This window comes from Amblyraja radiata, chromosome 16 (genome assembly GCF_010909765.2).
Source record: "Amblyraja radiata isolate CabotCenter1 chromosome 16, sAmbRad1.1.pri, whole genome shotgun sequence".
NCBI classification, from domain to species: domain Eukaryota; kingdom Metazoa; phylum Chordata; class Chondrichthyes; order Rajiformes; family Rajidae; genus Amblyraja; species Amblyraja radiata.
In genome coordinates, this window is record NC_045971.1 from 17,161,365 (window position 1) to 17,175,862 (window position 14,498).

General features: G+C 46.8%; 1 protein-coding gene across 1 annotated transcript in view; it reads right to left on the reverse strand.

Annotated features, from left to right (window-relative positions):
• Window positions 1–3,211: 3,211 nt before the first annotated feature.
• Window positions 3,212–14,498, reverse strand: part of LOC116981989 (ceramide synthase 6-like) — a 34,893-nt gene continuing 23,606 nt past the window's right edge. Inside the window, exons 8-10 of the mRNA XM_033035248.1 lie at window positions 9,576–9,682; window positions 7,991–8,147; window positions 3,212–3,607 (exon numbers count right to left, since the gene is read on the reverse strand). Of these exons, the coding sequence (XP_032891139.1) occupies window positions 3,521–3,607; window positions 7,991–8,147; window positions 9,576–9,682 (351 nt within the window). The 3' untranslated portion in view covers window positions 3,212–3,520. The remainder of the gene's footprint in view (window positions 3,608–7,990; window positions 8,148–9,575; window positions 9,683–14,498) is intronic.

The window sequence follows — 14,498 nt, forward strand, 5'->3', positions numbered from 1 at the left end:
ACCTCTGATCAAGCTTTACACATTTGTTCTTTTCTCTTTGAATTAATTTCCAGAATATAGAAACTGGCCTGCCTTTATTGTCTTTGGTAATTCCTTCTGATCAGATAACTTGCATCAAGTTTTTGCCTGACAAGGCCCCGGTCATGTAAAAGGCAAGTTATCCTTTCTTTGATTAAAATGAACATTGCAGTAAACCCTCGTTTTAACTGACCTCTTTATAACAGATTTTGGTTATAGCGCTACCCACGCCATCCCTGGTTTGCGCTGCCTCCCCCTTCCACTTGCAGAACCAGCTGCCCGCACACCGCCCCTGGTTCGCACCCCCTCCCCGGCCACTTGCAGCGCCGACTGCCCCCGAGCCCCTGCGGCTTGCGACGTTTCCAGCCTGCGCCTGCCACTGATGAACCTTGTCTGCACTCCGGCTGCTCATGGGCCATGCTCATTGACTCCACTGATACTCCCCTCGCCATTGTCCACAAGCAAGCCGGGGCCGTCAACTCACCTGGATTCCACGCCAAGTTCTGGACCAAGCGTCTGAAGAAGGGTCTCAATCTGAAACGTCATCTATCCATGTGCTCCAGAGATGCTACCTGACCTGCTGAGTTACCCCAGCACTCTGTGTACCAGCAACTGCAACTGAAATGGGGGGGACTATGTATAAACACAGCTGTAATTTCTACATGATGAAACCAAAATGTATAAAATTGGCTTTTAATAACCTGACAATGTGTGCTTTAACCACATGTGATTATTGGGTCTGTCCCAAACATTATGGGGGGCACTGTGTACATGTGCGTGAAGTTAATATGTTCTATAAATAATCATACTATTTCTTTAAACGGCTTGGTGCCTTGTGGCTGACAGATCAGTAGAGGACAGTCAACACCCAAAAATAGGCACATTGACACAGTAGCTTTTGTGGACTCGGTGTTGAACCAATACAGTATTAGGATTCTCAACTTTTTACACACTCATTAAATCAGATCATACCTTATGTGAGTGGTGTAATAACAGGGGAGACAATTTAAGAACCGTTGCCTTTTAAAAGAATTAGAAGTTAATGAATAACATGATAAAAAGAAAACTGGCAGAATTTGGAAATCTTTCATCACTATTGCTAGGTATGTTGCAATTATTATTGTGGGTTATGTGGAGGAGAGAATGGATTTAGCTATCTGTGAACTAAGGGCAATGCACGAAAAACAATGCTTTTCTTGTGACAATACCTCAAAAAGTTAAAAACTAGATTTTCTTGATCTTTAAATATTACTGAACTAAAAAGTCAATTTTACATGTTTTAATTATTAATTTATTAAATTAGAAATAGATTGGAAACAGAATCGAAATGGAAGAGGAGGTTATATTGATGGGAAAAAATGGTGATAAATGTAGATTCATTTTTAATTGTGTACTGGTACCTTTATGTCCACAAAAAAGCACTGACAAAAATTAGAACGGATGATGTATTGCTGGCTATCATCTGCAGACTGGTAATTGGAAATGCGCCTCCTCTTGCTTAGAGTTTGTCCACGATCTTAATTAAATAAGGACCTGCCTCAATAGAGACATCTGGTTCAGTGCATACAGCACCAAGTCCTGCCTTACCACCAAGTGTTTACAGTGTTCAAGATTAAACGGAGTTCTTTGTGTTTAAAGGTCAAGGGATAATCTGATCTTGTTGTTTGAATGATAAAAGGTAGATACATAATCTTATTTTATATGGCGGGATAATTTAGAACAGTGCATACAACTAGTGGAGACACAAGAATCCGCAGATGCTGGAATCTTGATTCAAAAATAGAGTGTAGATACAAAATGCTCGAGAAACTCAGCATCTATGGAGAGGAGGAATTGGCGACTTTTCGGGTCGAGACCTTTCTTCAGACTGATGTCAGGGGAGGGGGTTGGACAAAGAAAGAAAGTGCGCAGAGAGAGTGGGACTAGTGGGAGGACTGGGAAGGGAGAGGGACGGAGAGAGAGAGAACAAGGGCTGCCTGAAGTTAGAGGTCAACGTTCATACGGCTGACGTGTAAAATAGTGTGCTGGAGGAACTCAGTGGGTTAGGCAGAATCTGTGGAGGGAATGGACAAACAACATTTCGGGTCGGGACCCTTCTTCAGACTCATCTTCAAATTCAATGTCAGAAGGGTCACAACCCGAAATGTCTGCCCATTTCCCTCCACAGTTGCTCAACCCACTGAATTTCTCCTGCACTATTTTTGTGCGTAAGGTTGTTGTCATCCCAATCAGGAAAACATAATGTAATGGCATCTGTGGAGAGAATGGATAGGCAGGTAGACTGTTAGTTTCTGAAAAAGGATCCCAACCCGAAATGTCACCAGCCCCTTCCCACCACAAACGCTGCCTGAAGTCCCGACACCCCTTTGCTCCACATGGAAAACGACTGCTGGCATCCATCCAGCCAACTGAGACAAAAGCACACTGGATAGCCACCAAGTGGTCACAGGAGTGGAAGGCAATCTCATCTCCATTACACGGCTACATCTCTTCACCAGGTAAAAGCTGTCCAGGGTCTGGCCTCCCCAGAGGAGCATGGGTGAAGCTCAACAGACTTCATACTGGAGTTGGGCGTTTCAATGCCAGCATGTGGAGATGGGGACTCTGCCAGAGCCCAGCCTGTGAATGCGGAGCAGAACAACAGACAGCCAACTGGTACCCGTTCTACCACCTACCAAATGGAGCTCAGGGCGTGGCAGACCTTGACGCAGAGACAACAATCTGACTGCTCAACACCCGGCTTGAGATCTAACTATTCCTTTGGTTTATTTAAGTTTCATTCGCAAGAAGAAGAAGATGCTGCCTGTCCTTCTGAGTTCCTCAGCACTTTGTGTTTTGCTCAAGATTTCAGCATCTGCAGTTTCGTGTGTCTCCACATTCTTCTTCATCCATGTGATCTATCTTCATCAGCGAGTCGAAACGGTTGACAGGGAAAAAGTATTTTCAACAATCGATGGGACGACAAATTGCATCCTTCACTTGCAGGGTCATCATAGATCCACTTTTCAGCTGAAGTCAGGAATGGGAATTTCAACCAAATTCCTGCTCCCACCCCCATTCTTCCCTTTCCAGGATCTTCTCACTCGAGGGCCGTTGAGACTAAAATAACGTCAGAACATTTTTTCTAATACAATGATCCAACTTCAAAAAATCATTGTTACCTTGCTTATAAAGCAAATGACAAAACTGTTTCTTATTTAGAAACATGTGCCTATAAAGTTTATTTTAGAAATGAAGTCAAAATAATTCAACTCATGCTAAAATATCCGCATTATAATTACTATCGTAATTTGGACCTTAATGATGCAGTGTAATACTCTGATCTAGCAAATACATACATGTCTGATAACTTTGTAAACAGTCCACAATGAATATTTTTCAGTCAATTATGTTGCAAAAACATATGTAGTAAATAGCTGCTTTTCCTTAAATAAAATGCTTCTCGTCTCTTTTGTAGCTTGGACTTGCATCCTGAGAAACTGTGGAATGTCTTGGTCAGCCATTACGATGCTTTCTCATGGCCAATTTGTTCGGGTTGCTCTTCCTCCTCAGAGCTACTCTCGACATCGCTTCGCTCATCTTTAGATACCTGAACATGAAGGAGATCACACTTTAGGTATAAATCAAGAGGCATTTATAAATTCTTCCAGTGTTTCAGCGTGATTTCAAAATGAATGTTCCATCACTTAGTCAATCATGTTCAAGTTATGGATAGGAAAAGTTTAGAGGGATATGGGCCAAACACAGGCAAATGGGACTAGCTTAGGTCAGCTAGTACGAGTTGGGTTGAAGGGTCTGTTTCCGTGCTATGTGACTATATTCTGCACCGCATTCCATGGGCCCTATATGCTCTTATTATACTATCAATTTTTTTTTCCAGTGTTAGATTAGATTAGATATAATTTATTGCCACACAGCCAGGCTGGTGGAAATTTGGGTTGCATTTAGAATGCATCAAGGTAAGAATGGCAATGGTACATTGCCATCAATGACCTGGTATGTGGCAAAGAAATCAGAGAGGAATTGATGGGAATGCTCTGGTATATAGCTAAAAGAAAAACAAGGAGAGGGGGAATGAGCTGATGGGATTTCTAAGTTGGGAGCTGGTACGGATGAATCTGTGGGCCAAACAGCCTCCTGTGCTATAATAAGTAATTAGAGAGATGCTATATGTTATGTGACAAAAGAATATGCAGTTGAGAGGTGTTGACACATTCAAGGGCTTTAAAAAAGCAAGTGCAATTTTCGGACCATACAGAATCTACTCAGAAAAATGAAAATGAATAAACTGCAGAAGCTGGAAATATGAAAAACAAAATCTGTTGGAAACACTTAGCTGGTACTTGGAGCTTAGAAGAATGAAGTGTGACCTAATTCAAACATATCAGATCCGAAAAAGGCTTAATGGGGTTGATGTTGAGATATCTTCACTCACGTCACAAACAAGGAGACATAATAACAAAATAAGGGAGCAATGATTTAAAAGGAGGTACGTGGACATTTCTTCTCTCAGAGGGTGGTGAATCTCTGGAATTCTCTGCCCCAGAGGGTGGTGTTGTCAGATCATGAGATATATTTAAGTTGGAGATAGATAAATATTTGAAAAACTGAAAATTAAGGGTTTTGGCGAACTGGCAGTGGAAGGAAAAGCCTCCCACCTTGTCTCATGGAAGGACGACTTCCCTTTCTCTCATTTTCCTCTTCCTCCACTGCATGTGTTCTTGAGATAAGGCTTTCCTCTCAAGAACATCAGGAAACATGGATTACCCAACCCCCACTGTGATTGATGGAGCCCTCACCCGCATCTCCTCCATTTCCCGCACATCTGTTCTCACCAGCCTTGTCACAAACTGAATAGTGATGGAGTCTCTTTCATCCTCAACATTCACTTCACAAACCCTTGCATCAAACACTTCATTCTTCGACATTTCCGCCAGCTACAATTTGATCCCACCACTTGTCACATTTTCCCCAGCCTACCTCTTGCTGCTTTTCGTAGGGACTGCTCTCCCCGTGACTTCCTGATTCACTTCCCATCCCTATGCACCTCCATGTTCACAACCATCCAGCCACCTAGGTACCCAAACTGCCCATCCAGGTGAGGCAAAGATTCACCTGCACCTCCTCTAACCTTGGTACACAAAATTGCTGGGGAAACTCAGCGGGTGCAGCAGCATCTATGGAGCGAAGGAAATAGGCGACGTTTCGGGCCGAAACCCTTCTTCAGACTGATGGGGGGTGGGGAAAGAAAGAAGGAAAAGGGGAGGAGGAGGAGGAGCCCGAGGGCGGGCGGATGGGAGGGTGGGAGGAGACAGCTAGAGGGTTAAGGAAGGGGAGGAGACAGCACGGACTAGCCAAATTGGGAGAATTCAATGTTAATGCCATAAGGACGCAAGGTCCCCAGACGGAATATGAGGTGCTGTTCCTCCAATTTCCGCTGTTGCTCACTCTGGCAATGGAGGAGACCCAGGACAGAGAGGTCGGATTGGGAATGGGAGGGGGAGTTGAAGTGCTGAGCCACCGGGAGGTCAGGTAGGTTATTGCGGACTGAGCGGAGGTGTTCGGCGAAACGATCGCCCAACCTACGCTTGGTCTCACCGATGTAAATCAGCTGACATCTAGAGCAGCGGATGCAGTAGATGAGGTTGGAGGAGATACAGGTGACCCTTTGTCGCACCTGGAACGACTGCTTGGGACCTTGAATGGAGTCGAGGGGGGAGGTGAAGGGACAGGTGTTGCATTTCTTGCGGTTGCAACGGAAAGTGCCCGGGGAGGGGGTGGTGCGGGAGGGAAGGGAAGAATTGACGAGGGAGTTGCGGAGGGAGCGGTCTTTGCGGAAGGCAGACATGGGGGGAGATGGGAAGATGTGGCGAGTGGTGGGGTCACGTTGGAGGTGGCGGAAATGGCGGAGGATTATGTGCTGTATTTGCCGGCTGGTGGGGTGAAAGGTGAGGACCAGAGGGACTCTGCCCTTGTTGCGTGTGCGGGGATGGGGAGAGAGAGCAGTGTTACGGGGTATGGATGAGACCCTGATGTGAGCCTCATCTATGGTGGCGGAGGGGAATCCCCGTTCCCTGAAGAACGAGGACATTTCCGATGCCCTGGTATGAAATGTCTCATCCTGGGAACAGATGCGGCGTAGGCGGAGTAATTGGGAGTAGGGGATGGAGTCTTTACAGGGGGCAGGGTGGGAAGACGTGTAGTCCAGATAGCCATGTGAGTCAGTGGGTTTGTAATGTATGTCGGTCAGGAGTCTGTCCCCTGCGATGGAGATGGTGAGGTCAAGGAATGGTAGGGAAGTGTCGGAAAGCGTCCAGGTGTATTGGAGTGCCGGATGGAAGTTGGTGGTGAAGTGGATGAAGTCAGTCAGTTGTGTGTGGGTGCAGGAGGTGGCACCAAAGCAGTCGTCAATGTAACGGAGGTAGAGGTCGGGGATGGGGCCCTGGCTACGCCTCTAACCTTGTCTATTTCATTCTATGTTCCCGATGTGGCCTCCTCGTCATCGGTGAGATTCTTTCCTACATGCACCACTCCCTGTCGCCCTCTCACCCAGCTTCTTTCCCATCAGCCACACACTCCTCCCATCAGCCCACTGTTCCCATCCACCCACCCCACTGCCTTTATTTGGTCCCACACTCTACCTTCCTTTCCCATCAGTTTACATCATCAGCTGGTTACTCCACGACTCACGGCCCAGCCTGTTGTTATCTCCACTCTTCACTCCACTGCCTGACCATCCACCAATCCATCCCTCCTCACCTGCATCCATCCATCGCTTCCTAGCTCCTACCCCACCCCTTCTCTTTATCTTGCCCCACCGCTCACCTCTTTATATTGGGTACCTCCCCTCCACTCTTTCAGTCCAGAGGAAGGTTCTCAACCCAAAATGTCGACTGTCCATTTCCCTCTACAGATGTTGCTGGACCCGTTGCGTTCCCTCAACACTTTGTGATTTGCAATGGACCAATAGACAATAGACAATAGGTGCAGGAGTAGGACATTCGGCCCTTCGAGCCAGCACCGCCATTCAATGTGATCATGGCTGATCATCCCCAATCAGTACTCCGTTCCTGCCTTCTCCCCATATCCCCTGACTCCGCTATCTTCAAGAGCCCTATCTAGCTCTCTCTTGAAAGCATCCAGAGAACCCGCCTCCATCGCTCTCTGAGGCAGAGAATTCCACAAACTCACCATTCTCTGTGAGAAAAAGTGTTTCCTCGTCTCCGTTCTAAATGGTTTACTCCTTATTCTTAAACTGTGGCCCCTGGTTCTAGACTCGGAACATGTTTCCTGCCTCTAGCGTGTCCAACCCCTTAACAATCTTATATGTTTCAATGAGATAGCCTCTCATCCTTCTAAACTCCAGAGTGATCCTCAATAATTGGCCAGCTGTGGAGTCTCAAGTTATCTTTACCTTCCCATTGATCACAAGAGTAGTCTTTTTACGAATCACAATGTCAATTTACATTGGTTCAGGAGCTGGAATGGAAGGACAGATAGGTAGGCAGGAAAAACGTTTAGAGGGATATGGGCCAAGGATGGGCAAATGGGATAGCTGGGATGGAGCATCTTGGTTGGCATGGATGAGTTGGGCTGCAGGGCCTGTTTCTGTGCTGTATGGCTCTTTGATTTCACTAATGAGGTATTATGAAAAGATTAATAACCTCCGCAGAAGAATGGGTATATGACACCTCTACACCTCTTGGGATGGGTTTGAAACATTGCTGAAGTACAAAAGGATATATTTTTTAATCCAGAGAGAAAAAATATTTTTTTAAATCGTCCATTCCATAGTACAGTTACCTCTCGTCATTATCAGTGCATGATTACACTCTGCTCTGCAAATGTACAATGACAACTCAGTGTAAAGAAGTTCATATTTTGAGTTTTTTTTAAACTTTCACACCTATCCCCAAAGGTAGTAATCCACTAAAGATTATAAACTCATCATTATCCAGGGAAGATGATTTACCTTTCCTTTATGAAATGCTTTCAGCACCATACGGATGATCAGGTAGGACCAGTAGACATGCATAATCAGCAGCGTGATGAGCAGAAGATTGATAAAGCCCCAGATTTTGAATGGTCCTATGATCTCCCAGCTTTCAAAAAACACAGACCTGATACTCCTGTAAAGAAAACACATCACTGATTTGGAAATAGTTCATAGGTGCCACTAAATTTAAACCAGGATGAGAAAATGGGGCAGATTTTGATCCTTGCTAATCGAGCTGAGTGGATCACTTGTTCTCTATTGAAATCAATAGAATAAAAATCAGACACTTCCTGTGTAGTTGGGGATATTTGTGGCCAAGTTGCTGCCCAGGCAGCGATAATGACAATTTGTGCTCATTATTTGCTTCCTAGTCATTATGCAAATTTCTTGTGAAAATCAGATGATAAACTAAAATCTCACTTCCTATCCCATGAATGAGACTTATTTACCAGTGAAATGTTCAAAATAAAACACATGAAGTCATTAAAAATGAACATATATGCATTATCATCTGCTAAGTTTGAGGCTATGGCATGTCATTAGGCTCTTGAGAATAACAGGCTTCTTGCAGTTCCTAATGAACGGTTACGAGCTTTCAGTGCAAGAACAGATTCGCATGATTGCTTTCCCATCTCAATTGCTGATCACGTGGAAATAAAGAGACTCATGCAACTTTGCAACAGTTGTTCATTGGCATGCAACTTAAGGAATAGCTTAAAAACACTCATAAAAATGGAGCAACCTAATAACAATACGCCCAAGAACTAGTGAAACACAAAGCTACGGCAAGTGTATTTTCCTGAACTCAAAGTCACAAACGTACTCTTAAATTCATGGCAACTTTTGAATTTCGTTCACGGGATTTGAGGATAACTTTTTCCCCTCTCCAGTTGTGAGAATTCTGGAGTGGGCGTCGTGGGAACCACTGATTCTTGAGTCAATGTGGGAATCTTCCACAAAAGATGGCTACAAACTATAACAATCACATTTAGTACATGTGATGAATTATAATCTCATTGGCTTTTGTAGCTTTTCACCAAACCTAGTTTATTTTAAACCAGTCACTTGCTCCCACTGGGTCTGCAGAGGTGCCATCATACTTGAAGTACAGAAACAGGACGATCCTACAGTCTGGCAGAATATGTACACACAAAAAGCTGGAGTAACTCAGCGGGACAGGCAGCATCTCTGGAGAGAAGGAATGGGTGACGTTTTGGGTCGAGACCCTTCTTCGGAATATGTGCTGAATTAGCTAATTTGGGGTGGGAAAAAATAGCGCTGTGCTTTGAGCCTTGAATGCCGAAGAGTTGATGTGTCTGCAAATTGGATGAGATTTGGATTAGGCCCAATGTGACATCATAGTCAAATAACCTGATAATATTCAGATGTACATGAAGTCTGAACATTTGTTCAAAGTATGATTCAGCAGGTGGGGTTTATGAAACCATATGCCAACACACTCAAAAGGGGAAAGAGAGACTTAAAAAAAGGAATAATCTTACTTCCCTATTGCATGACATAGTCTAAATGTGAGAAGTAAACTTAGGAGGATTTTACTCACGTGATTGGGTATATTACCAGACGGGTCACAATGAACACCACAGCAAACATCAGGAAGAAGATGTTGCAGAGCTTTTGCCATTTAGCATAGTTTGCCATTTTAGCAAGCTAGGTTGAAAGGAAAATGTAATTGGTATCATGAACCTATCAATAAATTTGAAAGAAACATGTTCATGTCCAAGCACAGAAGCATACAACTGGCAGGAATTTATCATCCTGGAAAAACATTCTTCCCAACAGCCATTAGGCTATTAAACACTACAACATCCAAATAAGCTCTGAACTAAATAGACTATTATTGTTTGTTTGTTATGTGTGTGCGCCACCGTGCGCATATATGTGTGTATATATATATATATATATATATATATTATAATATATGTGTGTGTGTGTGTGTGTGTGTGTATATATATGTATGTATATATATATATATATATACTAGACCAAGTGCAGACCCGTTGGGTCTGTTCCCCCAACGTGCGGTTGTGGGGGGGGGGGGGGGGCGGCATGCAGCGTCACACACACTAACTATCTCCCCCCCCCCCCCGCACTCACGCTAATTGCCCCCCTTGATATTATATTAATATTATTAATTTTCTCCTTTTACCCAATAAACACCCTATCTACTGACGCATAGCCCCCAACTTGCAGTTACACCTAGAGAGGGGGGGGGGGGGGGTAGAGAGTGAGGGCAGAGAGAGAAGGGGCAGAGACAGAGAGAGAGAGACAGAGACACAGAGAGAGGGGCAAGAGGGAGAGGGGGGGTGGAGAGGAGGAGAAGAGGGAGGGTGGGGTGAGGGGGGAAAGGTGGGGGAGGAGGGGAGAGAGAGAGAGGGTGGAGTGAGGGGGAGATAGAGGGGGGCGAGGAGGGGGGGAGGGGGGGGGGGGGGAGAGGGGGAGGGGGGGGAGGGAGGGGGGGGGGGGGGGAAGAGAGAGGGGGAGGGGGGAGGGAGGGAGGGAGGGGGGGGGGAGAGAGAGAGGGGGAGAGAGAGAGAGAGATGGGGGAGAGAGAGAGAGGAGAGGGGGAGGAGAAGGGGGAGGGAGGGGAGGGGAGGGGGAGAGGGGGAAGGAGAGGGGGAAGGAGGGGGAAGAGAGGGGGAAGGAGGGGGAAGAGAGGGGGAAGAGAGGGGGAGGAAGAGAGGGGGAAAGAGAGAGGGGGAAAGAGGGGGGAGGGGGGAGAGAGGGGGAAGGGGGAGGAGAGGGGGAGGGGGGGAGAGGGGGGAGGGGGGAGGGAGAGGGAGGGAGGGGGGGGGGGGGGGGAGGGGAGGGAGGGAGGGAGGAGGGGAGGGGGGAAGGGGGGGGGGGGGGGGGGGGGGGAGGAAAAGGGGGGAGAGAGAGAGGGGGGGGAGGGGGGGGGAGAGGAGAGGAGAGGGGGAGAGGAGGAGGGGAGAGGGAGAGGAGGGAGAGGAGAGGAGGAGAGGGAGGGGGAGAGGAGGGAGGGGGGGAGAGGAGAGGAGGAGGAGGAGGAGGAGAGGAGGAGGAGGAGAGGAGAGGGAGGAGGGGAGAGGGAGAGGAGAGGGAGGGGGAGAGGAGAGGGGAGGAGAGGAGAGGAGAGGGGGGAGAGGAGAGGAGAGGGGGGAGAGGAGGAGAGGGGGGAGAGGAGAGGAGAGGGGGGAGAGGAGAGGGGGGAGAGGAAGAGGGGGGGGAGAGGAGAGGGGGGGAGAGGATGAGGGGGGAGAGGAGAGGGGGGGGGAGAGGAGAGGGGGGGGAGAGGAGAGGGGGGAGAGGAGAGGGGGGTGAGAGGAGAGGGGGGGAGAGGAGAGGGGGGGAAGAGGAGAGGGGGGAGAGGAGAGGGGGGGAAGAGGAGAGGGGGGGGGGAGAGGGGGGGAGGAGAGGGGGGGAGGAGGGGGGGAGGAGAGGGGGGAGGAGAGGGGGGAGGAGAGGGGGGGAGGATGAGGGGGGGAGGGGAGGGGGGGGGGAGAGGGGGGAGGAGAGGGGGGGAGGAGAGGGGGGGAGGAGAGGGGGGGAGGAGAGGGGGGGAGGAGAGGAGGAGAGGAGAGGATGGGGGAGGAGAGGGGGAGAGGAGAGGGGGGAGAGGAGAGGGGGGGAGAGGAGAGGGGGGAGAAGAGGAAAGGGGGGGGGAAGAGGAAAGGGGGGGAGAGGAAAGGGGGGGAAGAGGGAAGGGGGGGGAAGAGGAAAGGGGGGGAAGAGGAAAGGGGGGGAAGAGGAAAGGGGGGAAGAGGAAAGGGGGGAAGAGGAAAGGGGGGGAAGTGGAAAGGGGGGGAGAGGAAAGGGGGGGGGGGAGAGGAAAGGGGGGGAGAGGAAAGGGGGAGGGAGAACCTGAAAAACATTTTAGAACCAAAAAAGACACATTCTGCAAGCATTGTAGAACCAAAAGAGACACTTTTTACAAACATTTTAGAACCAATAAACACTTTTTGCAAACATTTAAGAACCAATAGACACATTCTGCAAGCGTTTTAGAACCACTAAGGACATTTGAGTAGACATGTGTTCAGTGTTATTCACAGCTCAGAGAAACGTGACCCTCTGCCTTCCTCCATCTTGAAGAGACTGTGAGGCACACCACTTCCTGGTTTTATAGTCCCTCCCCCCTGCCGCCAGCAGGGGCAGCAGAGAGAATGGGGAATTTTGTAAAATCATTAATATCTCTGTCATTTTTCATCGACGGGAAAAATCCTCGGCACACATATGGCGGAGGGGGGCTCTGAGCAAGGTGGCCAAAAATGACGGCCGTAGGTGGCGCCGTTCTCTTGGAAATCGCAGCGCAGATGGCCAAAACCGGTCAAGAACAGACTTTTAGTAATATAGATATGTGTGTGTATATATACATACACACACACACACACGCATATACATGTATATTTACAGTATTGTGTGTGTGTTTGTATGAGTGGGTATGTGTATATACACACACTGAACTTTTTTTTCTCGTTTATTATGTTGTTTACAATGTAATATGTTTATATATTCTGCTGCAAGTAAGAATTTAATTGTTCTATCTGGGACATATGACAATAAAACACTTGACTCTTGACAATACTCAAATCATAGAGCCTGAGGTGAACAATTTGGACTTTTGCGAACCACAGGAAGTACACAATTGCACTGGAGACAAGATTCACAAAAACATTGTAGAAACAAGGACCTGCAGATACTGGCTCATGAAAAAAAGACCCAAAGTGCTGGAGTAACTCAGCGGGTGGGTCAGGCAGCAACTGAAAAACATAGATAGGTGACATTTTGCTTTGGGACCCTTCTATAAATTGAAGAAATTCAATTACTTGTGTCTTTCACAAGAACATTGCCTCAGGTAGAGCATTTCAGTCGTGAGGGGAGAGTGGATAGATGGGGTTTGTACCTCTGGGCAGAGGAAACGTAAGCAAAATTATGAAGTGCATAGGCATAAGCGATAGTAGGAGATACAAGTATAGGGCCTGTCCCACTTAGCGATTTTTTCAGCGACTGACGGTGTCATATCAGTGTCGCCAAAAGATTTTGAACATTTCAAAATCCAGCGGCAACAAAAAAATGTTGCGACACTTGAAAAAACACCGGGCGACAATATGTCGTCACACCGCATCACGCCGCAAATTTTTCGGTGACCTGATACGTCCGTCAATGATGCCGGCAGTGGCCAAAACAAATCGCCAAGTGGGACAGGCGATATCTAAAATTAGAAAGCCTTTGTTTAGGGGAAAATATAATAGGATTAGAAGGATCCAAGTTACAACTTCTTTGCCGCATTGCCTGGCGGGGTGGTGGAGACAGATTTCAGAAGTATCTAGACAAACACTTGAACTGCCGAATTATGGAGGGCTATTGTCAAAGTACTGATAAATGGTTTTAGTATAGATGGCTACCTGATGTTCAGTATATGCCGGATGGGCCGAAGGACCCATTCCCATGTTCTAAGGCTCCACACAGCATGGTCTTTCAGCAGATAGAAAGAATGGAGCGACTGGGCTTGTATACACTGGAATTTAGAAGGATGAGAGGGTATCTTATTGAGACATACAAGATTATTAAGGGATTGGACAAGCTAGAGGCAGGAAACATGTTCTCGATGTTGGTGGAGTCCAGAATCAGGGGCCACAGTGTAAGAATAAGGGGTAGGCCATTTAGAACAGAGATGAGGGAAAAAAATTCCCCCCGAGTTGTGAATCTGTGGAATTCTTTGCCTCAGAACGCAGTGGAGGACGATTCTCCAGATGCTTTCAAGAGAGAGTTCGATAGAGCTCTTAAAGATAGCAGTCAAGGAATATGGGGAGAAGAACGGGGTACTGATTGTGGATGATCAGCCATGATCACAGTGAGTGGTAGTGCTGGCTCGAAGGGTCGGATGGCCTACTCCTGCACCTAGTATCAATTGTCTATAGACACAAAAAGCGTGAGTAACTCAGCAGGGCATGCATCATCTCTGGAGAGAACGAATGGGTGACGTTTCGGGTCAAGACCCTTCTTCAGACTGAGAGTCTGCCGTGGTCTTTCAGTAACCAGAAATCACTACTGTTTTTGGACAAATTACATTCTTCCCAAACTTAAAGCCAGTGGATGACCCAGCTTTCAATTTTTTTCCCCCACTGATGGTGACAGAAATCAACCCTTATTACATTGGGTGTTCATGAAGCCTCTAATCTCAATTAAATATCAAATAATACTCAGACTGGTTAAATATGCAACCTAATTCATAAACCATCTGTCAATGATGCCCTCTCTCAATAACCAATTCAGTAATGCACCTTTTTATTGGGCCACTTCTACTGTACTTTTTGAGTTGATGCAGGAAGGACAATACACTGCTGAATGAAGTTGCTGATCAAATAAGCAAAGCAAAGACTAGCGTGACAAACAGGAATTCAATGGTTTCTGATAACTGCCCTCTCATATGCTCTAGCTAACCACTCAATTTAATTAGATTAATGGTGTGATGAAATCAATTCTCCAAATCTATTGTTAAAAA